Here is a 26,273-nt window from a genome sequence, read left to right as displayed (position 1 = left end):
ACCCCAAGAACATGTGGAGGGGGCTCTACAATCCAAAAAAGGGGTGTCCTTGACATATTTGGCATACATTACCTGAGCCCATAAGGAGTTGGGTTAGTGAGCAATCTCCAACTTTGTCTCGCTAACAAAGCCTTATTAAAACAATGAATATCCTGAACCCCAAGCCCACCATCCCTTTTACCCTTGCATAGAGTTTTCCAATTAATCCAATGTATTAATTTCCCTTGATCATTTTTCCACCAAAATTCTCGGATTTTTTTATTCATTTTGTTGCACAATTCATTTGGGATAAGGAAACAAGACATAACATAAACCGGTAGGGCAAAAGCCATAGCTTTAATCAAGACCTCTTTGCCAGCTTGGGTCAAGAGTTTTCCTTACCAGCCCAAAAGCCTAGAAACCAACCTCTCAATGAAAAAAGAGAATGTTTGCACTTCGGATTTTCCAATCAAGGAGGAAAGACCCAGGTAAGTTCCATGAGATTGGACCTCTTTGATGTCAAAAGTAGAGACAATATCTCCACAAAGACTCAAGGGTGTCGTAGTACTAAAGAGAACAACAGACTTATCAGGGTTGATATGTAATCTCGATACTAGCTCATAATCCTATAGGAGGGTATTAATGAAAGAAGCATTTTGGATTGAAGTAGGGGCCAAAAGCATGCAATCATCTGCAAAGAAAAGATGGTTAATCTCAGGGCCAGTTTGGGTTAATTTGATGCCAGGCATCCTAGGAATCCCTCTATTAGATGTAAGTCTTTGGGAGAGGGTTTCATGACGCAAAATGAAGATGTAAGGACTTAGTGGGCAGCCTTGTTGAATACCCCCATGAGGGGTGATTTTCCTAGAGAGGGCACCATTGATTTTGATTTGGTATTCCACTGTGGTAATACATTGCATTACCCATTGAACTTAACGGTCAACTCAGTTGTCTCAAAGTATGCTCAATAAAAGACCACTATAATTTGTCATAGGCCTTGCACAAGTCAAGCTTAAAAGCCATATAAGGTATTCATGAGCTAGATATATATTATCTGATATAGCTCACCAGGGACAAAGACACTTTGGGTTTGGCTAATTATAGACCTCAAGATGAGTTTTAATTGATTAGCCAGGCACTTTGCTATGACTTTGTAAGGAGTGGTATATAGACTAATGGGACGAAAATGGGAGACTTCCTGGGGGTGACCTCTTTTTGGAATGAGGAAAATGATTGTTTTATTAAAACTTTTAAGCATGAAGCCCCCGTTGAAAAAATGTTGCACATCGTGGACAAAGTCCGGTCCCATAACCTCCCAATGTTTTTAGAAAAATCGAGTTGGGAGGCCATTAACACCTGGGGCCTTGGTACCCTCCATCTAAAATAAGGTTTTCTTGATCTCTTCAAGGGAGAAAGGAGAGCATAATGCAACATTATATGAAGCTGAAATGCATGAAGGAGTGGAAGAAAGAAACTCCTGGGGAGATTGGGGGGAAGAAGAGGAGAAGAGGGAAGAGAATTGGGAGCATATTTCATTTTGGATATGGGATTCCTCAGTCAACCAGTGGCCAAAACTGTCTTTTAATTTGGTTGTTGCGTTTTCTTGCCTCCTTTGAGTGGTAGAGGCATGGAAGAATTGAGTATTCCTGTCCCCTTCCTTTAACCAAAGAATTCTAGATCTCTGACACCAGAATTTTTCCTCTTGCTAGGAGTTTACTTTCAATCTCTCTTTTCAACTCCAATTCCTCTTTAGCAGAAGATTCCGAAGGGATTCGTTGTTGACATTCCTCTAGAAGTTGTGAAAGCCTAGAGATCTCCAAAGAAGCATTCGAAAGGTGGGCCCTGCTCCAACATCTAAGGGATTCGGTACAACTTTTGATTTTTTGTTGGAGTTGGTAGGTTTGGGATCATAAACAAGGGCTAGTCTACCCATGAGACACTTGACTTAAGAGGTCAAGGTGGTCTTCCCATTTAGTTTCATAATGAAATCTCATGGCCCTTTTATTGTGTGGGTGAAGAGTAACTTCCATAGGGGTATGATCAAACCCAACCATGGCACAACGGTGTCCTTGGACACTACCATATAAGTCAAGAAACTCAGCATTTAAAAAAGCCCTATCTAGACACTCCTTCACTAGGTCCCTCCCTTGCCTCTTGTTAGACCATAAGAACTTTGGTCCAGTGCATTTTATTTCCATCAAATTGCAAATTTTTATGGCCATTCTGAAAGCATCCATTTGGGTTTGAGGTTTTCTGGATCCCCCTAATTTATCCTCATGGCATAAAGTTTCATTAAAATCACCAAGTACAAGCCAAGGGGAACTTGCAGATGAGCCCAACAGTGATAATTCAGACCAGATCCTATTGCGATGTTCCAACTGTGGATGACCAAAAACTAGTGCGAGTCTGAAATCTGCAACAGAAGAAATAACATTAATATGCAAATCCACAATATTAGAAGATGAGGAAAGGATTGTGATTGAGAGACTATCATTCCAAATTACCCCAATTCCACATGATAAACCTACTGGATCAACAGAGAAATAATTATTAAGGTGTAATTTCTTTGAAACTCTATATATTTCAGCATCCCCTTGCTTGGTCTCCATTAGCAAGACCATGCTAGGACGAGCTTTCCTGCAAACCTTCTAAAGGTACTGCTGAGTTAGGGGTGGGCCAAGCCCCTAACAATTCCAAAAAAGGAACTTCATGGTGATCGAGGAGGCTGAAAAAGGGCAGCCTGCCTCTCCCTATTAGTAGTTGGAGAAAAATCTCCTACCCACAAGAGAGCTCTATGCCCCCCTTGTAGATGGTTTTCATATTTAGTCAATTGATCCCCAAAAGAAAACCCTATTTCCTCATCTCCCAATCGAAGTTTCTTCAACATTATTGTTACAACTTTAGGAGATGCAGCTCTTTTCTTGTTGTTTTGTGAAGGAATTGCAAGTTGTTTTTTGGGCTGCTCCAAAATTTCCTCAATATGTAATCTGGGTCCCATATTGTTTGTAGTCCTAGAGGTTGTTCTGATGATTATAGGCCTAGCTTGTGTAATAGTTTGAGAGGTATCCAATCCATAAGTTTTTAAACCAACCTGCAACTCCATACTATGTTGTCCAGACAAGTTAACTACATTAGAAGCCATCATAATTCCAGAAATCTCACTAGATTCCTCTCCATGAGTAGAAGTATTATCAGGAGTATGTGAAAGATTATAAATATTAGACCGCACTTCTTGTGCAATTGGTTGTTGTCTAGACAAGTGAACTGCATTAGAAGCCATCATAATTCCAGAAATCTCATTGGATTCCTCTCCATGAGTATAAGTATTGTCAGGAGTATGAGAAAGATTAGAAATATTAGACCGTACTTGTTGTGCAATCGGTTGAGAATTAGAGGATGGGAAAAGAAAGGAAGAAGATGAAGCTGCAGTATTCACCTCTAATAAAGCCACCGAGTGAACTGAAACTACAGAATCGGTGGAAGGAGCTAAAAGGGATGAGTGGACCTGTTTTGTGTTGCATTCAATGTTGTTAAGTGGCCTGGAGTTAATGGATCTGTTGCCAAGGGATTATCATTTAATTCTAAAGATGGGCTTGCATGTAAAGAATTAAGAGCTTGGGCTTGGCCTGCTTCATAATTTGATAACAATGTTGATGGGCCAGCTTGCAGTAATTGAGCAGAATAAACCAAATTTGGATTTAAAGGTGTTTGTGCCCAGCTATGCTTAGGACCCGGTCCAACTGTATATCTTGTCTGTCGGTCCCTTGGTGTGATCCATCTTGGATGATTCAAAATCCAACCTGGATTACTCCTCGTAGCATTCTGCGTGTTTAGGAGTAAAATACCAAACTGCCCTTGAATATTTAATGTTGTTGATCCATTTGCGCCGCCAGTAATGTCTGAGCCTCTTGCTACCGGGAAGGTATATTGAAATGCAGGGTCAATAAGTTCTTGAATGAATTGAAGAAGGTTGGTCGGAAATTTCATTGAGGTGTTTCTGGTAGTAGGAGGAAGTAATAAGTTATGTTCTATTAATGTGAATTTTGCAAAGCTTTCTCACTTCTCTATCCGGTGGTCTTGGAGTCATGCTTCCTATGCAAATCCAATCACTGAGCATGGAACCACAAAGTTCGCTGCAAGCATTATCAGTGATCTCATTAAAAATTGGAATCCCTTCCCTGTCAAGCCTGATGCGAATAACACAATTCCGATTCTCATGTCCCAGCAAACCACAAAAATAACAAACTAAGGGTACTTTATTGTATTGGAGATTGACCCAGAGAACGTCATGTTGTGGCTGGAAGATTCGAATGCTTGGTTTGGAAGGTTCCCCAATTGCTTTCCAAATAGGTTCCCAGATTATTCCAAAAAAACACGGCTAGCTCAATTTTATACATTGAAGGAGGTAAGCTCAGTGCCTCAACCCAGGTCTCATAAGAATGAAAAAGCACCCTATCAACTGGTATATCTTCTTCCCATTTCTTTAGAATTATTAGATGACCCTTTATCAGCCAAGGCCCCCAGGTGAATTGCTCTATCCATTTATTCCTGTGTGATTAGTTGGATGAGAAATAGCAGGCATCCCACTTGCTTAACTTCAAGTTCCCTTGATAAACCCCAAGTCGGAGCAAGAGACAAAGAAACCGTAGACGCTGGAATTCTCTTTGATATGATCATTTTTCCAAGTAATAAATGCTCTCGATCCATTGCACCTACGTTGATAAGGGAGCTGAAAGTAGAGGGGTCATCCTCCAACAGCATAACATCCATTGAGAAAGCAGTCATATTGAAAGGAGGAGTTTGGAACAGTGATTGCTCCACTGGTGGTGTCTCCATCGAAATCCGCATAAAAAATAATAAAAAACAGAACAATATCCAAGACTAAAGAAAGGTTAGAATAAAACCAAACAATGGAAACTGACTGATTCAATAAAGAGAAAGTCAAAGTAGACAACATAATTAGAGTGAAAAAAGAACAAAAAAACACAAAAGGAGGCGAGTGTTGAAATGTTGTTGAGGAATCTGCAAATATACTTGAACGCTTGTTCTCACAATACTGTCAAATGAGCTGAAACGTACCAAAGGTACTTTCTTTAAGGTTCTACAATACGGGTTCTACAATGTCTTCACCCCAAGATCAGTTAGCCCAACCTTTAAGGTTGCACCCCAGAAAGGTTACTTCAGGTGTATTAGGTAATGTTCACTGCTAGACAGAACAACAACAGGGAGAGAGAGACAGAAAGAGGAGGAGGAAATTCAGTACTTAGAATGAACTTGGAAATGGCTTTATATAGAGCTCCAAAGGCTGTGGGTGAAAGGGTAAAGTCACCTCTCTTTGTTGAGGGTACCTTTCAGCTCAACTCCCTTCAAGAAGGTACCTATCCAGTTAACCTCCCTACTGGAGAGTGCCTCTCTAATGGCATCTCCACGTAATCACCCAGCAACAGGCTTTCCAAAATAGGGCCCATGACAAAATGGGCCTTCTGGATCAAAGCCCACGGCCCTTACTATATATAAACCATATAATCAGATCATTTCAACCCGATGTGGGACTAAATAAAACCATGGATAAAAGACACAATTAAAACAAATATTTATATAAAATAAGTTTTAAACATATTTACAACAGCGAGTAGAACCAGGCAAAAGGAGAATACACTATTTGCAAACAGTACTGTAAAGGTAGAAACTTAATGTAAATCTGGAAAAACAAAAAATGCTTTTCTAAAGTCCAAGAAATAACCCTTCTCAGGAGTGACAAAACCTCAAGGCCTCGGGTAGAGAGCGAAGAGGAAACTCAAGATTAAGAGTAGAAAACCAGAATTAATCTAGTATAATAAATCTGCAAAACAAATGTACAAAAATTTTCGGCAAAAATCCGATTAATTCTCAGGTAGAGAAAACCATAGAAACCCTCAACTAGGGTAAAAAACACCTGTTGCCCACAGGTTCTCACCGCCCACAACGTAAAGAAAGTTAGGAGTTACATGACTCATTACTTCTTCTCTCGAAAGTTTCATTCTTTTTTTCATGGGTAATATAAAACTCCTTAATCTTCCTGAGATTACAATAAGGTTAAACTAGCATATCCTTGATGTAATGTGAACTTCTCTTTTTTGGAAATTGAGGTGTTGGGAGCCGCTTATACAGTTGATTGATCCTCAAGAGGCATTTTATAAAAGGGAAAAGCCCCGACTTCAAGAGATTCGAACTCTTGAGCTTATGAGGATGATGTAATGTGATACTCAAGCCACAAATCCCTGGAGAAGTATGCGTTTTCATTTTGATTACTACTGCCTCTTGCACTATAGCTTAATTATTAAAAGGAACCCACTCTTAATGAAATTACTATTACCAAAGATGTTGATGAGTAGATTTATATCTACTAATTAATTGATTTTATTTCTATAATTTGGTTGATTTTATATATTTTCTAGTAAATTCTAATTAAGATTTATTATTTGTGCTGGCAGGAAATCAACCAAATCTGCAGGGGTTTAATTGGAAATTCTGCAAAGAATCTCAAAGAACCCAGCTGAATTTTATTCGACTAAAAAAGAAAAATCTTTTTCATCAAGTTAGAGTAGACTCTAGAGGCTTCCTCAAGTAAAAAGCACTTCAGGTTTTATTTTTTATTTGGGAGTAGATCAAAGAATGAAGAGGAAAATTCCCGTTTTTGAGTGTCTCTGTCCGGTTTCGATCAAATTCTTCATTGAATGGTTATCTGGTGTTTGATCAAACTGATTTTTGGACAAGAGTTTCATAACTTCTTGCTCTTCAAATCCAGCAAGCGGGATTGTGCATTTGAGCTCTCGAAGTCAATCCAATTTGTACGCCAAATCCTTGCTTGGTTGAATTAAATTAGGAAATTAAAATTGTACCAAATTGAGTCAAGAAAAAAAAAAAGAGATAGGAATAATACTAGCTGGAGGATGTTTGGAGAAGGGTAGAAGATGAATTTTGGAGACGTTGATTGGCTTTGGAGACTTGGAGCTTGGGAATAAGTTTTTCATTATCTTCTTTTAATGTCCTTGAACTCTTCTGTAAATTTTTTATTTCTAGAAAGAACTAATTTAATTTTTCTAGGGATCAGATGTAGCTTAACTAAGAATTTTCACTATTGAATTCATCTATATAATCTTAATGCTTTTGATTAATTGGCTGCTAATCAACTGATTCGTTAATCATGATAAACTGATAGGGAAATTATGTGTTTAGTTTGTTGGAGTAAATGCCATGAATCATATGTTAGAAGAAATATACTTACACGATTTGTGTAGTTATTGTATGGGAATCTACAAACTTTAAGGGTCTCTTAGTTGTTTTAATTCTCATAGAGATATGTGGATTAAAAATTGAGGGAATTTCTATTAGTACTTAAGAGAGACTAGTAGATAGGGAAGGGAATTTCAATTATCAATTAGAAATAAATATTTGATATTATAAAGATGGATCAAAGGGTGAGAAGGATCAGTTATGGTAAAATTTATCCCCCTACATTTTTAGCTACTAACTATCTCAATTTTAAATTTAAATTTACAATTTAGTTTAGAATAATTGTCACACCCCATCTACCGGTGTGGGTCTCCTAACAACCCACGGGTGTGATCTATAGTCACAAGATCCACGGTTTAACCATCAATAATAATTAATACACACAATACTAAATTAAGAGCAAGAATGATTTAATAATTACTATAAAGGAAACAAAGTCTCCATAATCCAGTAAAAAAGTAATGAATATAATCCAAAGAATGAATAAAAGAAATGTGTCCAAAAAAGTATTTCAGTGGAAGCAAAGAAAATTTCAAAGTCTATTCATCGATTTTGTCTATCTCAGGACTGGCACTTTTCTCTTCTAATCTCTCGATAAAAGGAGTCATAAATCCCTCTCTCATTGATTTATCCAAATGTCGAACCACTTGGATCCTCTTAGTGTCAATAGGTGTGATAAACATACTCCATGCAGTGTTGGTGCAACCTAGAGGGGGGTGATTAGGTTGCAACTAGTGGATTGTCCCAATTTTTCGGTTTGTGCGGAAATACACGGTAAATTGAAAATTCAAATGAAACTAAACAATACAAGCAACCACAACACGGGATTTATAGTGGTTCGACTATACAAGTCTACGTCCACTCCTCTCTTGGCCTCAAGAGAGTATTCCACTATTGATTCTCTTTCAATACAATGGGTAGAGATCAAACCCTTATAATAATCTTTGTTACGGGGCAAGAGAACCCTTTACAATCTTTGTTTAACAAGCAGGGCAAGAGCACCCCTTAACAATCTTTGTTTACGGGCAAGAGCACCCAAGCAATCTTTGTTCACGGGCAAGAGCACCCAATGACCAATTCTAATCTACCAACCTAGACTAGAATTAAAACAGTTACAAAGGAAGGATGTTACCTTAAGAGGTGTGACACTTTACCTCTTGTGTGAATGTGATGCAATGTGAGTTGTATGCTCAAATGGAAATGTATGCACCACCGACGCCTTTAATCACCTCAAGCTTGGCTTCCACAAGCTTGCTTAATACCTTGGAATGTTCTTCAAGGTTGGGGAGAAGGTGAAAGGCAAAGCACAAAGTTTTCTTGCAATTTGAGAGCTTAAGATCACTTGGGAAGTGGGTGATCAAGTGTGAGTATTGTTACTCTCAAATGAGGTGAATTGGGTTTATATAGAGCACCTTTGAGTGCCAAAACCCAATCCCCAACGGATAGAAAACTGACATAATTTTGTCCTATTTTTAGCCCAGACGGTTGTCCGTTTGGTCAGACGGTAGACCGTCTGAAAAAGAGCCGTAAAAAACTAGCCGTTATGGCTTAGTTAAACCAGACGGAATTCCGTCTGCCAGATGGTCATCCGTCTGGAAAAGAGCTGTTAAACTAGCCGTTGTAGGCATTTTTTAACCTAGACGGAATTCCGTCTCAGACGGTCAGCCGTCTGCCAGATGGTCATCCGTCTCAGACGGAATTCCGTCTGAGCTTCTGTGACTTAGAATCAGTCACAGCAAACCAGACGGTCGACCGTCTGAGCCATGTTTGCTGAATTAAGTTGGGGCTGGGACATGGCTTGGGTTTTTGGACATTTTGGTCAACCCTAAGCATTGTACACCTCACTAATATGCCCTAGGTCACTCTAGTAATATGAATTACATATAATTGATGCATTTATATGAATGTGTATGCGAGAGTGTCCTAAGCCCTAATTCAGCCTGAGTCTTGATCTTCGACTTGATTTTGTGCAATGGTCTTCATGTCCATCTTGGCATGGTCATCTTGACTTAGACTTCATGTTCATCTTCATGTCTATCTTGGCATGATCTTGGCTTTGACTTGAGCAGATGGCTTTGACTTGGAGTTGGTCCACTTGTTTACATCTTGAACTAAAACATCATAACTCAATATAGCCATTAGTAATTCATGCTTATTATCATCAAAACCAATAGAGGCTGATGTGGCAAATGCTGACATGGCATTTCCCAACACACCCGCATAAGGCTTCGTGTTGTGCAGATCACTTTCTATTGACGTCTCCAGAATCTCTTCATTGGGGTTCTCCTAGACATACGGAACTTCTCTTGCATCTGTATAGTTAGATGAAGAAAATAGAAATAATCCACAAAGAATGAGTTCTGACAAACTCAGTAAGACAACAATCACATATACATATCAACATCAAGAACATATCATTAATGATAGTGAAAAAAATGATATGCAACAGTATGGATGCATCTAACAGCTAAACATGCAAGTCTCTAATAAGGTAGACATGCTTTAAGTATAACATTAGCCCTCCTTTGGGTAAGTCTCGTCACTCTGATCCCTTAGGGACTGGCTACCTCTATTGGGATGTTGGGCAAGGGGGTACAATCCTCGTTAATTAACCATGGCTAGGGTTTAGGTCCACACTCTCTCACAACAACCATTAGCATTAGTACTAGCACATGTCATGTAATAACCCCCGTATTTCTAACCCGGGATCCGTATTTCAGGTCCGAGAACCCGAAGGTCTAGTCGGGTAAATTTGTGGAGTGTTCGGATAGAAGTCCATGATCTATACCCTAAACCCATTGATCTGGATTCTCTGGCTGAAGAGCTTGCCTTGATTGTTAATTGGACTTCTGGAAGGAAAGTGATGTCTGGAGATGTCCAGAATGAAGGTAAGATCTCCCCCATCTCTTCTTTAGGGCTAGGTTGTACTTGGACATCAACCCCCTGGCAAAAGCACCCTTGTATAGCAAAATACATGGGGGCGGTTGCTAGTGGAGGTCGATTTAACCAAGCGACCGCCTGGTTTTTGATTCCGGGGTTTTGCCCTATTTTGCCCCCGACTTCTAAAAATAGTTACCCTCGCCTAATTTACGAATATTTTATTTGTGGTTACCCTTTTTGGATGTTAGACGGCTGCGGAGAAGTGCCGAAAGCATATCTGAAGTGATGTTGGAGTCCCAGAAGGTTCTACTGACTTCCATAGTTGATCTGGTGGAGGTAAGTGATTCCCTGTTCACTTATGTTTCACCACATGCTATGATTAAAGTAGATTAGTATTCATCTTTGGTTGTTCTTGATCCTTCCATTGCATTGTCTATTCTTTTGATGATCTTGGTTAGATCAGATCTGAAAACGAAACCCTGCTTTCGTAAAAAGGGCTGATTTGATCAAGGGAAGGTTTCTGGATAATCCAATCATGATGATTGTTAGGTTTCCTTTCACCCATTGGCTATAGGAGTGTTAGATTTGAGATTCAGACTATGATCACTCGAAATCCAGATTGAAAACGGATGATAAAAAGCCTGAGTTTCGGATCTGAAACTTGCTGTTTTTTGGGCGGTCACTAGTGGCGGTCGCTCAACCTAAGCAACCGGCCCAAGCGACCGGCTGGTACACAGTGACCAACTGGCTTTTGGTTTTGATCCGATTTGATTCAATTGACTTATACCTTATTGTAACCTTGTGTATAGGTGTCCTCTGTTTGAAGAGAAAGTTTTATAATTGGTTACATATTTCTTTTTAAGGATGAATTACTTATATGCAGGTAAGGGCATGTAATCCTATCTTTATGATTAGACTTGAACATGCTAGTCCAGTGTCTGTTAGTATTAGCCTTTCATTTTATATGCTGCTGTAATCATGTTTCACATGTTGATCTTGTTATATTACTGCTGTTTATCTTGTTTATATATACACTTTGTTGATTATGATTGTGATATACTGATGATGGTTAGTATGTGGTTCTGATGGATGAGGTATTCCTTTGGGATATCTTAGCTTGGGATATCAGAAGGCTGTGGAATGGGACACATGCCTGCTGATGTCTCCAGCACTGTCATAACTATTGGATGACATTCTTAGATAGAGTCTAGAGTTGCATGGTTAGGTACCCCACATGCTACTACCCTTTCGGTAGGGAAATTGAAATCGAATGACCCGTGATGACAGTGATGTGACGTTGGTCCATTGTTAGTCATATAAATGGTAGGGTTGCATATGTTAGGGTTGGGCTCATGGATGTCCAAGGAACGGACCGGGTGTCGTGAGGAGTCATGAGAGCATTCCGCCCCAACAATATGTGGATGACCATAGGGTTATGGAATGAAGTCCAATAGCGATAGCCAGTCCATGAGGATTCTCATTCCTAGGTTGCGAAGGATACTCAACCGAGTTGGTTGGTGCCATAGGGGATGTATTTGGACTTCATGTAGACATGTTACCTGTATGACCTTGCATTGTATTAGAAACCTCGACATGCGCCAGTACTCATTGCCAATGGTCATGGTGAGAGAGTGTTGACTTAACCCCAGCCATGGTTTGAGAGCCAGGAGCGGACTTTCCATTTTGCCCAGGATCCCTACAGAGGTAACCAGTACTTGCCGGATCAGAGTGACTAGACTTACCCAGAGGAGGGCTGGTGTTATATCTTAAAGCATGTAAACTGTTAGAGACTTGCATAGTTAGATCTAGTAGCATTCATACTTTGCACTCATACATATCATATATGCATTTCTGATTTGTTGAACATATGGATGGGAATTGTAATTGTTCTTACTGAGTTCTCCAGAACTCACTCCTTTATTTATATATGTTTTATTAGTCTGCGCAGATGGAGGAAATGTGTCGGAAGATGGTTTGGTTTCCTATGAAGGAACCTTCCCGTATGAAGAAGATGTGGCACCGACAATGGGAAATGGAGATAGCCTGTGTGTGAGCTCCTGTGAGTGCATGGAATGCGCTTATCGCACCCATTGATGGGCAGAGAAGACAAGTTGTTAGGTAGTTCGCTCAATGTTTAGAGAAGAATTGGAGGACCCCTCATCTTGATAAACTTGAGTCTAGGTTTATAGCTTTAGAAAAAGGAAACTGGAAAGAAAATAATTTAACTCTTTTTGATTGCTTCTGCTGAACTCGTACTCATTTTGATTTATTATTCTTTCATTGATTATTTTATTGGAATAGTTGGACTCTTGTAATCCTTTAATTCATTAATTGAACTATTATTGCTCTTGATTGTCTTTATTTATATTTATTATTGTTGATAGACTAAAACCGTGGATCCTGTGACTTATCAATCCCACGGGTTGTCAAGCGGGTAACCAATACCAGCGGGTGGGGTGTGACATGTCAGGTATTTTAACCCAATGCAAGGTTTTACAGTGACATATTACATGTGGTCCAAATACCTTCTCTATGACACCAACCAACTCAATTCAGTATCCTTCTCCACCTAGGAATGAGAATCCTCACAGACTGATTATCTTTGTTAGATCCCATTCCCTAATCCTATGGTCGTTCACATATTGTTGAGGCAGATGCTCTCATGTCCTCTCACGACTCCCAAGCCACTTATTGGATGCCTATGAGCTTAACCCTACCATTACATGATCAACAGTGGACCACTGAGTCTCTGTACGGACTAACTACTGCTGTAGGATGAAACATAGTCACGTCACTGATATCATGGGTCTTTCGGCTTCAATACCCCTACGAAAGGGTAGTAGCATGTAAGGATACTTAACCATGTAGTCTAGACCTCCTAGGTATGTAATCCAACAAGCATGATAGTGCTAGGGGCATCAAAAAACAGTGTCCCATACTACAGTCCCTAATATCTTAAGCTAGGAATACCCAACAAGGATAACCCTCAATTATAGTCCCACCAAACACATCATTCCAAAACAAATAATGAATCAAATACATCTAACATCATCCACAACATGTCATCATCAAGTAATTAAATTAGACTAATGTTACATCAGACTATAAGACTACAAACATGTTCAAAGTGATAGACAATTTATTGTATCATATGTCAAATCATATATGCAATCGTAACTTTACTTGTCTTAGCAGAAAAAACTATTGAGAAATGTATTAAACCTCACAATTAACCACTCTAGTAGACTTTAGAGATCATATAGATTAGGGTTAAGAAGTTTCATTAAACTCTGAAATCCAAACGGAGCAAAAATCAATTTGACATGGTCACTGTAACCCAGCCGGTTGCTTAGGGTAGTTGGTTGGGCCAATCGACTGCCCTGATAGACCGTTGCCCTCTCTCAGGCAAAATTGCAAGTTCGAAATTCAAGACTTTTGATTACCCATTCTTTATCTGATTTTGGGGTTATTCAAACCGGATTTCATCCTTGGAATTCCAGAGAGGTCATCACACTCCAGATTGTGGAAGATGAAGATCTAGAATCCACTTCATCGTATTCGAAAAGATCACCATTTGATACGAATATAGAAATCCATCTTCGAGCGTTATCTAGTCGCGATCATTGATGGGAAGGATTCTAAACACTCAAACTCACCACTATAGAATTTTAAAGGGAGGAACAACTCTCTAACAAGAAAGAATTCAAATAAGAAGAAATTGTGCTTAACTAACCTCTAAAAGACCTGAAAGTCCAAGCAAGATCCAAACCTTTTCCGCAATTCGAAGGTTCTTCACCACCAACCACATATACACAGTTTTCCAACAATCCATAGCAGCCTCCACAAATAAAATAATGCAAAATTAAGTCGTAGGTGATTATTTATAGAGGTTCAAACATACCTATGAAGAAAAATGAAATTATAATTTATGTCTAGTATAAATTTTGGAAAGAGCAAACACTACGATTATACATATCATTGAGTCTTTGTGTCAACTTATGTTTTGTTTTGTTATCCCTAAACTAATTATGAGTACATAATCTTGATACTTAAGTCATTTATCTTATTTAAAGAAAATTTATTTTAACTTAGTAATTTTTGTGATTTCACTTGAATGGTAGAACTTGTTTGATCGTCACTTAAGGCGAAATCCTATGCGACACAATATTAAGGAGATGATTGAGGTCATCTTTGGACTGTTTGAACCTTTCTAACTACCTATATATATTGAGCATCCCTAGTATACCCCATTTGAACTGAATTTAGTTTTTTTTCCCTTTATTTTGCACCTAATTTTGATATCTTAGTATTTCTAATAATTTTTCTCATCTTTTTACCCTCATTCATAGCATATGCTTGTAGAACTATTATTATCAATTGGATGATGGAATGGTTATAATGGAAATGAAAAGATAGCAAGATGGAGCATAAAATGCAATTGTCTATTTAGAGGGAAAAAAGAAAAAAAACAAAGTGAATTAAAGAAATTTTTTGAGAAATGGAGCATAAAATGCACTTGGCCATGAAAAGAAGAAGAAGAAGAAAAAAAAATGACAAAATCAATAAGAAGTTTGGGGATGTATGGAAAAATGCTAGAAAACTCGTAAATATGTGAAGATTGAACTCAATTGTATGTGTTGTGGATGTTTTAAGCTTTAAATTTATCTATTATCATACCCTGACCTTAGCGTTACATTACAAGCTTAATAAGACTTTTTGATTTTTGAAGTTGTAATTGTTTCCATCAGTGGAGAATGACATTAAAAGAAAGCCTATGGAGTTCTTTAATGCCTTATCTAGAGATTATGGTTATTGCTTGTTTTTATAAATAGATTTGGATGACATTTGATTAAGTGTCTAAGGCTATTCACACACACATACTCAAGGGTCTGAAGTGAGATATGGTTGATACTTTGATTTACAGTATAAATTTTTGTATGTGCTTGTGATTTTGCTTGGTTTATGGTTTGATGAAAATTTCTAAGGCACATGGTTAGTATACTCACTTCTCACTGGATGTTTTATTGGTCAGCTTAATTTGAATCCTGTTTTCTTTTGCTCGGGACTAGCAAAATGTAAAGTTTGGGATATTTGATGAGTAGATTTTATATTTACTAATTAATTGATTTTATTTCTATAATTTTGGTGATTTTATATATTTGATAAAAAAATTTAATTAAGATTTATTCATTGTGCTTGCAGGAAATCAACCAAATTTGCAGGGGTATTATTGAAAATTCTGCAAGAAGAATCTCAAAGAACCAAGCTGAATTTTATTCCACTCAAAAAGAAAAGTCTTTTTCATCAAGTTAGAATAGACTTTAGAGGCTTCCTCAAGTAAAAAACCTAGATAGAAGGATTATTTACATGCTCCAGGGTTTTATTTTCTATTTGGAACTAGATCAAAGAATGAAGAGGGAAAATTCCCGTTTTTGAGTGTCTTTGTTTAGTTTCAATCAAATTCTTCATCGAATGGTCATCCAGTATTCGATCAAGTTGATTTTTAGACATGAACTTCATAATTTCTTACTCTTCAAATCCAATAAGGGGATTGTGCATCTGAGCTCTCGAAGTCAATCTAATTTGTACGCCAAATTCTTGCTTGGTGAAATCATATTAGAAAATTAGAATTGTACCAAATTGAGTCAAGTAAAAAAGAAGAAGAAGAAGAATATCAACTTGAGGACGTTTGGAGAAGGGTAAATGATTAATTTTGGAGATGTTGGTTGGCTTTGGAGAATTTGAATAGAAGATTTGGAGTTTGGGAATAAGTTTTTCATCATCTTCTTTCAATATTCTCGAACTCTTTTGTGATGTTTTTAATTTTTAGAATAAACTAATTTAATTTTTCTAAGGATTAGATGGAGCCTAACTTTGAATTTTCACTATTGGATTTATCAATGTAGTCTTAAATATTGTTTTCATTGATTGAGTTTTACTTTTGTTCTTAATGCTTTTGATAATTGGCCACTAATCAACTGATAATGACTTTTTGCGTTTAGTTCGTTGGAGAAAGTGCCATGAATTACATGTAGGATATAAATATACTTACATAGTTTGTGTAGTTGTTACATAGGAATCCATAGAATTTAAGAATCACTTAGTTGTTTTAATTCGCATAAAGATATAGTGCATTAACAATTGAGAGAACTTCTATTAATATTAGAGAGAGACTAGTCAATAGGGAAGAAAATCTCGACTATTAATTAGAAATAAATATTTGAGATTATAAAAATGGATCAACAGATGAGAATGATTAGTTATGGTCAAATTTGACCCCTAAATTTTTAGCTATTTACAGATCTCAATTAAATTTGCAATTTAGTAAGGATAGTTTTCTTTCTTATTATTTGTTCAAATAAAATTGGTATAAATAGGTTGGTACTTACTCTATAGTCCTCGAGGGAATGATTATTTCATCATTATATTGCTTGTCACGACGAATACACGTGCGTTGTTATTTTTTCCCAACAGTCGTGTCATTATTTAATTGACGACGTTTAATGGTAGGAGGCATCAGTAATAACAAGTCAAAGTTGAGGTTCTAATTATCTATTTTATTATTTTTGAATTATTAATATCTAATTATATAGTAAATAAAGTAATAATTAAGCTATATTTCAAAAGTAATTATAATAATCTCTTTTATTATTTTTTAAAAATATAGTAGATAAAATAATAATTGAGCTCTTTTTTTTTTTTTTTTTTTTTTTTGTTACAAACTGGGTCAAAAGACCCAAAAAAAACAAAACAAAACAAATCAAACTAGAGCACAACTCTTGAGACAATCCTCTCTAAGTATGTTTATCATTTCCTGGGGGATCATTGAAAAAGACCAGATCATCTCTTCCAATTAGCCGCCTCTTAGACAACCAATCAGCAGCCTTGTTATTTTGACGCCTCACATGACTAAATCTAACATGGCCTCGAGAAGCATATAGGCTTTGAATTTCAGCAACTAATTTTTCCATCGATCCTTGCTCGTTAACTTCTGGGTCCAGTAACCTTATGGCCTTCAGCGAGTCTGATTCTATTTGGAGTGGCCATGCTCCCATATCCAACTCTACAAGAGCAATAGTAATTATCTCTTTTATTATTTATTTTTTTTCTTTCTCAATACCGGTTTGATTTTTTTTTTTTTTTTTGGATCTGAATTTCATTTGGGTCAATCGCCTAATCCTCTAAAGAACTTTTTATATAATTAAATAAATAAGACTTTACACTTGGCCCATGAGAGAATACGTGACATTGGAACTTGGAAGATATTGGTGTTTTGCCATCTGAGCCTCCCTTACTATTTCATTGCCATCTCATGCTGCGATGGCTGCATCGTCCATTTAACGGTTGAGATCCCTGTTGGTGGGAGCCGGGATGGATTCCCGCCACATTAGAACACAAACGTGTGGCTCCTTATCTCTCTATCTTTTTCTTTCTACTCCCTCTCCTCTCTCTCTCTGTGTCTGCAGATTCTCCAATGGCTTCCCTTCTTCCTCTAAGGCTCCAACCTCCACCAAGGTTTCCTCTGCTACCGAGACATCACTCCCCGGCAAAGCTCAACTTTCCTGGTTTTCTACTCCACAGGACCTCACCATATCTCCTCATAGAATCTACAATTTCTGCCGCCTCTTCCTCTTCTTCAAATTCTTCCGATTGGGAGAAAGAAGAAATCCGATGGCTGAGAGAAGAACAGAGATGGCTCCGCGAAGAGAAACGGTGGATCCGCGAAGAAGCTCGTTGGAATTCAGAGCGCGAGTCACTACTACGCGAAATCGCCGATCTGAAGCTCCGGATTCAATCCTTGGAGCGCCAAGACTCTGTTGAAAGAGCCTCTGTCGCTGAAATCGTCGCCAATATGGCCTCGCTGTTACAGGTATTGAAGGACACTGATCTGAAGTCGAAATCTGGTAGAGTGAATCAGATTGCAGAGAGTGGTACAGGCACGAAACGTATGATTTTAGAGCCGGAGACCGAGGAGGTGAAGGAGACGGTGGTTGAGGAAGTTAGGATGCTGAAGAGCAATAAAGAAGAGAAACTAGAAAAAAAGATTGTGAAGAGGACGTCACTGAGAAAGGGCTCCGAAGGAGAAGACGTTCGAGCAATGCAGGTCTGCCTGCAAAACGCATTTCTTCTTGAAAATTAAATAAAGGCGAGTTTGTTTATTTCGCTCTTAATTTCAAGTTCCTTTGATGCTCATCTCTGCCAATTATGTTTTTCGAGAAACAAAGACAAAACTTTACTTAGAAAATCGATTTTACATTAACAGAACTGAGATCATGAGAAGTTTCATTTTGAAAACTATTTCAGAGTGATGTTCTTTGATAATCATATCTGTTGTCAGTCATCACCGGAGTATTGCCATTCTATTTACAAGAAAGAGTTTTTCTATTTACAATTACTTGCTCTCATGTTAATTGTCAATGTATGTTTCTAATTAAGTGATTGTTGAAGTATATATATTTTCTTGTCTTTCCTGATAATGATGGTTGCTATGGCAGGAAGCGTTGTCGAAATTGGGGTTTTATTCTGGTGAGGAAGACATAGAGTTTTCCAGCTTTTCAAGTGGGACTGAACGTGCTGTAAAAACCTGGCAAGTGAGTGGTTCTCTTTGTGTGATAATATAAACTGAAACTGGTACTGGGAAAAGTCCCCTTAATTATTGGGGAAGAGCGCTGAGATAGCATGTTTTGGAACTTACCTCACAGGCCACATTAGGTGCTGTCGAAGATGGAATTATGACTGCAGAGCTCTTGGAGAGGTTATACTCGGATCAAGCAATTATGAGTATTGGTTTCGAAGTAAACAAAAATCAGCAAGAAGTGCCTGCTGTGACACCCAATCAGGTATATCCAGTTATTTGCCTTCTTCAAAAAAAGGTTGAACACACTGTACAAGGCTTCCACGTTTGACAGGGTTTGAGGAGGGTCAATTGCCTCTAATACCTTACCTCCTATTTCTAACATCTGGACTTTGAAATGTTCATTTTTTTAGTCTGGAACCAGCTAATTCATGAAACTAGCCTAAGCATGAACGAAGGTTTCTCTCCAACATATGATCTGTGCGTCAGTGACTATAGTTCCACGGTTGTCCAACTGCAACAGTGTCAACACCTGTGGACCTACCTTAGTTGTTCCCAGAATTTCCCCGTTACGTTGTAATCCTTGGTGTTTTCTTGAAAATTCCAAGTTCTGAGTGAAATAGGTGTGGCCTTGTAGAAGGTGCATACCTATTACCTAGCACAAGGATGTCGCCATTGCAGTGTTTGTGGGGAGGTGTACTCAGCCTTACCTCTTCTTTTGCAAAGTGGCTTTTCCAGACACAAACCATTGACCACTTGATCATAAAGAAGCAACCGTACTGTCATACCAACGGCTGTCCTGTAGGTCCGGCCTCGAACTCTTCAATATATTTCCATCTTTTGATCAAACAATTGTTTGCCAGGAGCAGGAAATTTACACTGCTTATCTTTGCATACTCTAAAACAGACTACTGTTGGTCCATGTTATGAGCATAGTATAATATGGGCTATTCAAACGTTAATTGTAAGTGGGTATTTGGATTGTAATGTTTTGGAAGTCTGTTAGGGTCAAGATGGTCATAAGAATAGGGTAATAGTCCTAGTCTATGAATGTGTAAGGGTAAAGCAATTGGAAGGCAATGAATATACAGCAAACCTTCTCTTCCATCTCTTCAATTCTAGGAGGTTCACTGACCTCAAAGCAGTTTCTTTCTTTATTCCCTATTCTGTGACTAGGGATCATAACAGTCCACAGTCAGTGGTAAAATTGCAACCGGATCTTCTGAGCTGCAAAACTTGTTCGGCACAGGCAGTCCACTGATACACCTAGAGACTAGCCATTCTTAATCTGGATTTAACAATCATTTAGTTAGCAGGTACTTATAAAATACTGTCTGCACATTCCAAAGAACATCTATTGATGCGAACAGTACTAAACTACCCTTGAGGTGGGCTGCTCTAGTGCAATTGACGGCTTGGCTGGTGTTGTGGTGAAAATGTGCTTTTAGCTCCCTGGTTTGCTCTTGATCCGGATCTGGCTCCTAAGACCAAAACAATGGTGAGAATGGGCTGCCTTTGGAGACGGGAAGCCACCTCCAATGATTAAGTTAGTTCAGGTAAAGAAACCAGAATCTCCGCTTGAGGAATAGATGCTCAAGGAGATGAAGAAGAGAACGTTTTTCAAGAGTAAATGCAGGAGAGTAATGGCTGGAGTATTCAAGTCTCACCGTTGTTCAGGCATAGTGATGGGTTATATAGCTGGTCCATACCTAAAGAGATAGTGGACGCTTCACAACCCTTAGATGCTTATCTAATGAGATGGAGGGTGGAGATGATTTCTTGGAGAGGCTTGCTCAACAAGCTAGATTATGTGATGTTCACATCAGTTTGGAGACTTTATTGGTGAATCAAGAGGTCAGCGTCAGATTGATCTTGATGTGACACCAATCCACAGTTGGGGGAACAAAAGAGATGTATATATGCAATACTCGAGGCAAGCTTTGGACAAATGAGAAGCTTCCTCACAATCAATGCGCATTTAATGACTCTCAGGGCATTTAATGTTGAATTAAATGTTGTGATTGACATTTGGATAAAGACATGTTGAATCTCATCATTTGCGCTACTTTTGCCGGGAAGTCGCATGAGGACAACTGTGTCACTGCATGGTCTTCTTTGTAGTTTCTCAGCTGATATCTCTTTGGAGAAGTGCCAAGTCTGAGAAGTACTAGATGAATCATCTTGGACCAGATTTTAGCCCTTGGACTCAGTCAAAATGATCTACTCCGGCTCATTGGCTTGAACCACAATGACCGTAACATTAGCCCCCTAGTCTTCATAATAAATTTTGTTATAAAGAATATCTCGCCAATATTCAAGGCCTTAAAGGAAGGAATTTGTTGAGAAATGAAAAAGTCTTTCTGAGAAGTTGCAAACGTTTTTCAGCTGAAGTTGCAAACGCCTTTCAATGAAGTTGCCAACGTCTTTCAGCGGAGTTGCAAATGCTTTTATGAGCTTTTCGTTAAGGGAAGGGCTTAAAAAGCATTCCTTCAGTGATCCCTGAGAAGTCACTTCCGGGGTAACCCTTAGGGAAAAGACTTCCAAGGAAGTTACCCCCTAAGTACCTGGGGTAGGTTTAGTAACCAAGGCCCTTGCTTTCCAAGCTCCCTCCCAAGGCTCAAATGTTGTTCTGAACCAATGTTGGTCCCTCTTTCTGGATGGGTGAGGCTTAAAAGGACCTTTAGCCACCTTTTAACCTATTCTCCTTGTTGCATCAAGCTCTCATCTCCTCTCATCTCTGTCGTTGCGTTCTTCGACTATAAGAGTGATTCCTGTAGGTGGAGTGGTTGGTAGCTTCCGAATGAAATTGAGATAGCATGTCCTAGACTGCTTTGATCAGTCTTGCAGACTTCCACGCCTTTGGCAGTTGGGAACTTCATCATCATATGTCTGGGAGAAATTACTGCTCCCATAGCAGTCAGCGATTGGGCGACCTAGGATGATGTTATGAGCTAACAAGTTGCGCACAACCATGAACATGGTGGCCAAAGTTACTTGTTGGGGAAAGTTCCTATAATCATGCTTAACTGTGCTTCCTCCCATAGGAGTGGAACTTCTCGGGAAGTTGTACAACAAGGCTGTAGTTGGTTGGAATGCCTCCTGGTCGATCTTAAGTAAACGGAAAGCATCCAAAGACAAAATGTTTGTTGATGATCCATTATCAACTAGAACTCTATATATCATATGATTTTCCAACCTAACCTTGATCACAATGACATCTACATAAGGGGTATAGACATTAGTGAGCTCCTTCTCGGCAAAAGTAATTGGATCACTTTGAACAAAGCATGTCATTTCAGAGGGCTCAACAGTGCCTATGATATGTGTTCCTTGCTTTATTTGCCTTAATGACTCGGGAGTGGGCCTTCCGAATATTGTATTTATGATGGGAAGGTCCTCGTCCCTAGGCGCCATTGGAGCTTTCCCTCTTGACTTAGTCCTATCATGTGGAGGAGTCTTGTTGCGCCTTCTTGGTAGAGGTGAGGCTTCACCACGGTGAGTGGCCTTCATATGCTGATTTAAATGCCCTCTGGCGACCAGCTTCTCAAATTTCCACTTTGAACATGCGGCAATCATTAGTATGATGGCCTATGTTTTTGTGGTATTGGCAATTCTTTGCCATGTCAACCCTATTTTGGGGGCGTGCATGTAATCTTCCAGGGGTTTTCAATAACCCTAAGTCTTCAGAGTCTCGGATCTGCATCAGAACTTCTAATCATGACTTATTTAAGGGGGTGAAGGCTTCTTCATCCTCCTCCACCACTTGTTTGTCGTGCCATTCTTGTCTGGGCTTAGGATCCCTCTTCGGGAAGCATGGCATGGCTTGAGCCTTCAATGGCGGCTGCCTCTGACAGCCGCGGTTTGCTTCAAAACTCCATCCACCAAAGTCTTGTTGGTCTTTTCCATTATAGAGGTGACTAACTTTTCATTGGTCCAGCTTTTTTGAAAGCAGTAAAAGCTACCTTGTCCTCAAGGTTTTTTATCATAATGGAGACGTTAAAACGAGAGATGAAGTCTCGGATAGACTCTGAACGTTCTTGTTTTAAGGCAAGCAAGTTGTCATTTGTCTTGCCTCCCCCTCTTGATCCCCCCACCCGAGGCATACCTCAACTCCGTGAAGTTATGAATGGAGTGTTTGGGTAGAGGGGATAACCACGTGGTTGCTGGCCTAGTTAGAGAAGCTGGAAAGCATTTGCACTTGATAGGACATAGTCATAATAAATGTGAAATGACTGATGTGTGCATGGGACTCTTGTCTCATTTATGATGCAAGAACTTGAGCCATCTCCGGTACAAGTGGCCATCTCATACCCCAAGTCCAGCAATTCAACCAAAGTCTAGGCCCCATCATTGAGATGACGGGCCCCCAGGGAGGGATTCGCTACTTAGGCCAACCCGAGGAGAAAGAAGGAGGCTTAGGAACGGGAAAAGAAGGCACGAACTGACTCCATTGGTTCATCATTGACTGGAAGGAATCAACCATTTCAAGCATTTTTTGTTGTAGATCCACTGGTGGGACGGGATCTGGGGTGGATGTGGGAGTGACTCCTGGAGGAGGGAGCTCAATAGGCATCTCAACAATAATCTGCTGACACTCACGCTCCACAAAGGCTTGTGTATCCTTTGAGGTTCCAGCCCTTCGACTAGACCCCTTCTTCTTGACTTGGGAATTCTCTCGAGACTTAGAACCTCTATCTCCTAAGTTTCCTTTAGCCACCCTTTACGGTTAGTGAAGTATCCAAACAAAGGAAAAGCTACTGAACTTTTTGTTAGCGTTTCCCACAGACGGCACCAAATGTTGTGGTGAAAATGTGCTCTTATTAATGTTATAGTCATCATGGTTCAAGCCAATGAACTAGAGCAAATCATTTGGTTGAGTCCAAGAGCTAAAATTTGGTCCAAGATGATTCCTCTGGTACTTCTCAGACTTGGCACTTCTCGGAAGAGATACCAATTGAGAAATTGAAAAGAAGACCATGCAGTGACACACAGTTGTCCTCATGCGACTTCCCAACAAAACTAGCGCAATTGAGAGATTCAGCATATCTTTATCCAAACATCAATCATAACATTTAATTCAACATTAAATGCCCTGAGAGTCATTAAATGCTCATTGATGGTGAGGAAGCTTCTCATTTGTCCAAAGCTTGCCTCAAATATTGCATCTATCTCTTTTGTCCCTCCAACTGTGGGCTGGTGTCACATCAAGATCAATTTGACGCTGACCTCTTGATCACACAATCTAGCTTGCTGAACAAGCCTCTCCAAGAAATCATCTCCACCTTCCATCTAATCAGATAAGCATCTAAGGGCTATGAAGCGTCCACTATCTCTTTAGGTATGGACCAGCCATATAACCCATCACTATGCCTGAACAATGGTGAGACTTGAATACTCCAGCCATTACTCTCCTACATTTACTCTTGAAGAACGTTCTCTTCTTCATCTCCTTGAGCATCTATTCCTCAAGCGGAGATTCTGGTTTCCTCACCTGAACTGACTTAATCATTGAAGGTGGCATCCTATCCCCAGAGGTGGCCTACTCTCACCATTGTTTTGGCCTCAGGGAGCCAATCTGGATTAGGAGTGAACCAAGGAGCTAAGAGCACATTTTCACCACAACAGCTGGTTTGCTGATAAGCCAAAATAAATGAAAAGAGATGGGGCCTTATTGCCTTGTCATCTAGTTGCTTCTTCCCCTTGCCATTTGACTACTGGTTGGGTTTCAAAGGAAGTTTTCTCTCGACTTGCCATCAGATGGGCTGAGGACTGATATTCAAATGGTAAAACAGAAGGAATTGTGATAATTTATTTTCATGAAGCTTGTTTTCCCACTTGATATTATAGTTTTGTCTACACTTTCAAAGAGGACCTATGCAGAGATTTATCTCTGGTGGTAGGAAATATTATATTGCGGATCGAGTGCTGCCTATTGGCAGTTGCTGCAAGGTAGTTGGTTTCCAAGCTTAAAGTTTCCTGGCTCTCACATATCTGTTCCCTTTTTATTATGTTTATTGTTGTTAGCCTCATACACTTTCATCAAATCCTGCTTTGTAGTATGGGTAGTTCCACCTGCACCGTTGCTTCAATTTTGTTGTACATTTACTCTAATTAGTTGTTACCCTGTAAGTGTATGAGTAAGTTGGTCCAGTGCTTGCTTTAGGAAGGTGGAAATGGAGCTGCAGTATCTTCTGTGACAGGAATCTCTGAGATTCAGCAGACTGTTGGGGAAGAGGGTGATGCTACAGCGGTTGAAGTATCTCATCATAGAGTCTTCCTTCTTGGTGAGAACAGATGGGAAGAGCCATCTAGGCTTGCGGGGAAGGGCAAAAAGGTTGGAGGAAGCAGAGTCAGTGCCGTCTTAACAAAATGCACTGCTTGTCGTGGAGAAGGACGCCTATTGTGCATGGGTAGGTGAACTGTTTACCTGTTCAGTAAGCAAACCCTTTTTTCATTCGTAAGTTTTCATGGCTAGAACACTGTTTTTTGTGTAGTTGGCCTAGTGTTGTGCCCCGTACAATGTCCAAAGTATTTGTCTACTGCTTCCCAAAATAAAATGCACCTCTATTGAAGTAACCACATGGCATTGGTTTGTTGCAGAATGTGATGGAACAGGTGAGCCCAACATAGAACCACAGGTAAGAGGGGATTGTTCATGGCCTTGAACTATGTTCATCTTTTCTTTGTTGTGTTTTCCATTAAATGCGTTCTGGCTTCTGAAATGTTCCATGCAGTTTATGGAATGGGTGGACGAAGGAGCAGCCTGTCCATACTGTGAAGGGCATGGCTATACTACCTGTGATGCATGTGATGGGAAGGGGTGATGAAGATCTGATAGAAATTTTCTTATGTACATTTATCTATGCCCTAGTGTTTGTTAAAGCAGATAAAGAGTGCTGCATTTCTACGTAAAGTCGTTGCCCGAAGGATAATGTTGCTATTTGGCCTATGAATATATCATCGGTAAGACGTGATACCTCTAGATGTGATGCAGTAGGTGGAATGGCCGGGAATATGTTGAATGAGCTACAACAAAGATGACAATTAGAATGAATGGTTGATGATGAGATCTCCCTAAAGTTTCTTTGATGCCTTAACTTCCAAATCAAGTGATTGCTGAAGACATGCCATAAAACGAATAAATGGCAGATGCTAGCTGTGTGGTTTCCTACAAACACGAGATGGCATTTCCACTAATAAGAGAGGGCTATTACTGCCTGGCAAAAATTATCTCAGCCCCTTGACTTTGCAACAAATTAGTGGAAGAGAAATCTTATCCCATTGATAAAGACTGGCCCCTTCTACTTGGTATGAAGAGATCTAAACCTATAAAACCATTGAAACGAGGCGGACAATATTGCCAAGGGAGAGGCTAAGTTGTTTTACAAACAAAACCTTTGCATCTGACCCTAATGAGTGATGATAAATTTTTCTTCCCTTAACCAAAAAATGCTACGGCTGCTGATTTGTATTCCCAGACTTTGTATGGGAGGTTGAACACTTACCAACCCACCATCCCCAGATAGGTTGGAAAAAAAAAGAGTATGAATATGACGGCTAACAC

At 39.3% G+C, this 26,273-nt stretch overlaps 1 protein-coding gene across 1 annotated transcript; it reads left to right on the top strand.

The window, feature by feature from the left end:
- The first annotated feature begins 17,539 nt into the window (after window positions 1-17,539).
- On the top strand, window positions 17,540-26,188 carry PTAC5 (plastid transcriptionally active 5). Its single transcript, XM_089150825.1, has 6 exons — window positions 17,540-18,238; window positions 18,630-18,725; window positions 18,837-18,974; window positions 24,873-25,119; window positions 25,310-25,347; window positions 25,444-26,188. Exons 1-6 carry the CDS (start codon window positions 17,609-17,611, stop codon window positions 25,531-25,533), a joined length of 1,239 nt encoding a protein of 412 aa, XP_089006951.1. The 5' UTR covers window positions 17,540-17,608; the 3' UTR covers window positions 25,534-26,188.
- Window positions 26,189-26,273: the final 85 nt, after the last annotated feature.

Source organism: Hakea prostrata, chromosome 3 (assembly GCF_041222555.1).
Source record: "Hakea prostrata isolate BN-2017 chromosome 3, UWA_Hpros_2, whole genome shotgun sequence".
Lineage (NCBI taxonomy): Eukaryota > Viridiplantae > Streptophyta > Magnoliopsida > Proteales > Proteaceae > Hakea > Hakea prostrata.
This window is presented reverse-complemented; position numbering and strand designations above follow the sequence as displayed.

Coding starts and splice junctions, on each gene's coding strand:
- PTAC5 (XM_089150825.1), top strand. CDS start 17,609: ATGGCTTCCCTTCTTCCTCTAAGGCTCCAACCTCCACCAAGGTTTCCT. Junction 18,239..18,629: donor AAGACGTTCGAGCAATGCAG/GTCTGCCTGCAA, acceptor TTGCTATGGCAG/GAAGCGTTGTCGAAATTGGG. Junction 18,975..24,872: donor CTGCTGTGACACCCAATCAG/GTATATCCAGTT, acceptor TGCTTGCTTTAG/GAAGGTGGAAATGGAGCTGC.